This window comes from Corapipo altera, unplaced genomic scaffold (genome assembly GCF_003945725.1).
Source record: "Corapipo altera isolate COAL_440 unplaced genomic scaffold, ASM394572v1 59311, whole genome shotgun sequence".
Classification (NCBI taxonomy): Eukaryota; Metazoa; Chordata; class Aves; order Passeriformes; family Pipridae; genus Corapipo; species Corapipo altera.
Window position 1 is genome coordinate 400 of NW_020887803.1, and position 1,881 is coordinate 2,280.

Consider the following 1,881-nt stretch of genomic DNA (forward strand, 5'->3'; position numbering starts at 1 on the left):
TCAGGATACGGAGGGAGCTCAGGGTATGGAGGAGGCTCAGGGTATGGAGGCAGCTCAGGCCGGAGAGGTTCCGTCTCTGGAGGTGGAAGCTCAGGTCACATAGGATCAAGTTCTGGTGGTTGCATTGGAGGTGGAGAAGGAGGCTCAGGGTGTGGAGGGAGCTCTGGGTATGGAGGAGGTTCTGCATACGGAGGAAGCTCAGGATATGAAGGAGGTTCAGGATATGGAGGAGGCTCTGGATATGAAGGAGGCTCTGGATATGAAGGAGGTTCAGGATATGGAGGAGGCTCTGGATATGAAGGAGGCTCTGGATATGAAGGAGGCTCAGGATATGGAGGAAGCTCAGGATATGGAGGAGGTTCAGGATATGGAGGAGGCTCAGGATATGGAGGAGGTTCAGGATATGGGGGAAGCTCAGGATATGGAGTAAGCTCAGGCAGGAGAGGGTCCATCTCTGGAGGAGGAGGAGGAAGCTCCATCTCTGGGGGTTGTGGGTCGAGCCCTGGGGGCTCCTGCCCTGCTGGCAGTGGGGGGGTCGGGGGGTACAGCTCTGGAGGGGGGGATTGCTCCGGGGGGGACGGGTGTTATGGAGGGGGGACCTATGGAGAGGGGACGTTCAGCTGTGGGGACGGGACCGAGGGATGCACCTTGGAACGGGGCTGGACTTCTCCAACACGGGGTTACTGCTCTGCCTACGGCCCGGGTTACTCTGGAGATGCTGCCCATAAGTAACATTTGGATGCAAAATCCCGCCATTGGAACGGGATGGAGCCGTTCCCTGCCGGGGTTGGGGGCTTTCCTGCTGCTCTCACCACGTCCCACATCACCCCGACCTCTTCTCCTGCACAACCATCCCCTGGACTCTCCCCCCACCCTCTGAGGGGTGACCGTGTCCTGATGGGGTCTGTCCCTTCCTTGGGCTTTGTGGGAGCTTTTCTGGGGCTGTTTGGAACCTTTGGCAACTAAAAGCTTGGAACTGGGTTTGGTTGTTCGTGTCTTGGTCTGGGGGAGGGCACGACCAGTGTCCCCAGGGAGAGGTTTGGTGAAATCCCAGAATCTGCTGAGCTGGAAGGGACCCACAGGGACCATCCAGTCCAACCCTCAGCCCTGCCCAGGACACCCCAAAATCCTGCCCTGTGCCCCAGAGGAGCATCCAAACCCTCCTGGAGCTCTGGCAGCCTTGGGGCTGTGCCCACCGCCCTGGGGAGCCTGGTCAGTGCCAACCACCCTCGGGGGAAGAACCTTTTCCCAAAATCCACCCTGACCCTGCCCTGGCACAACCCCAGGACTTCCCAGAATCTGCCCAGTTGGAAGGGACCCACCAGGACCATCCAGTCCAACCCTGTGCCCTGCCCAGGACACCCTGAAATCCCACCCTGTGCCCCAGAGGATCACCCAAACACCCCTCGAGCTCTGGCAGCCCCAGTCAACCACCAACCCACCCTCGGGGGGAAGAACCTTTCCCTGGGACCCACCCTGACCCTGCCCTGGCACAGCTCCAGAACATTCCCTGGGTGCTGTCCCTGCTTCCCCCAGGGCAGAGCTCAGTCCCTGCCCCTCCTCTGCCCCTCCTGATGCTGTTGAAGCCCCCAGTGAGGTCTCCCCTCCGCCTCCTCTGCCCCGGCTGGACACACCGAGTGCCCTCAGTGTCCTCACACGGCCCCTCAAGGCCCTTCCCCATCTTCCTTGCCCTCCTTTGGGTCCCAAAAATCATCCCCAGGGCCAAATATCAGGTCTTTGGACCCCAAAAGTTATGGCCAAGTCCCAATTTCAGGTGTTTGGACCCTTCAGGTTTGAGCTGGGATGATCCAGCAGACCATTTTCTTTCCACCACCGTCCTCGTATCCCTCCTTTGGACGCTCCAGGACCCTCCAGGAGAGC

The 1,881-nt window shown here is 60.0% G+C and overlaps 1 protein-coding gene across 2 annotated transcripts in view; it reads left to right on the forward strand.

The window, feature by feature from the left end:
- The window catches only part of LOC113941759 (uncharacterized protein CG45076-like), an 867-nt gene extending 393 nt beyond the window's left edge, over positions 1-474 (forward strand). For both annotated transcript variants that reach the window (XM_027632900.1, XM_027632901.1), the window contains one exon: positions 104-474. In XM_027632900.1, the coding sequence (XP_027488701.1) occupies positions 104-430 (327 nt within the window). In that variant the 3' untranslated portion in view covers positions 431-474. The remainder of the gene's footprint in view (positions 1-103) is intronic.
- The last annotated feature ends 1,407 nt before the right edge of the window (positions 475-1,881 follow it).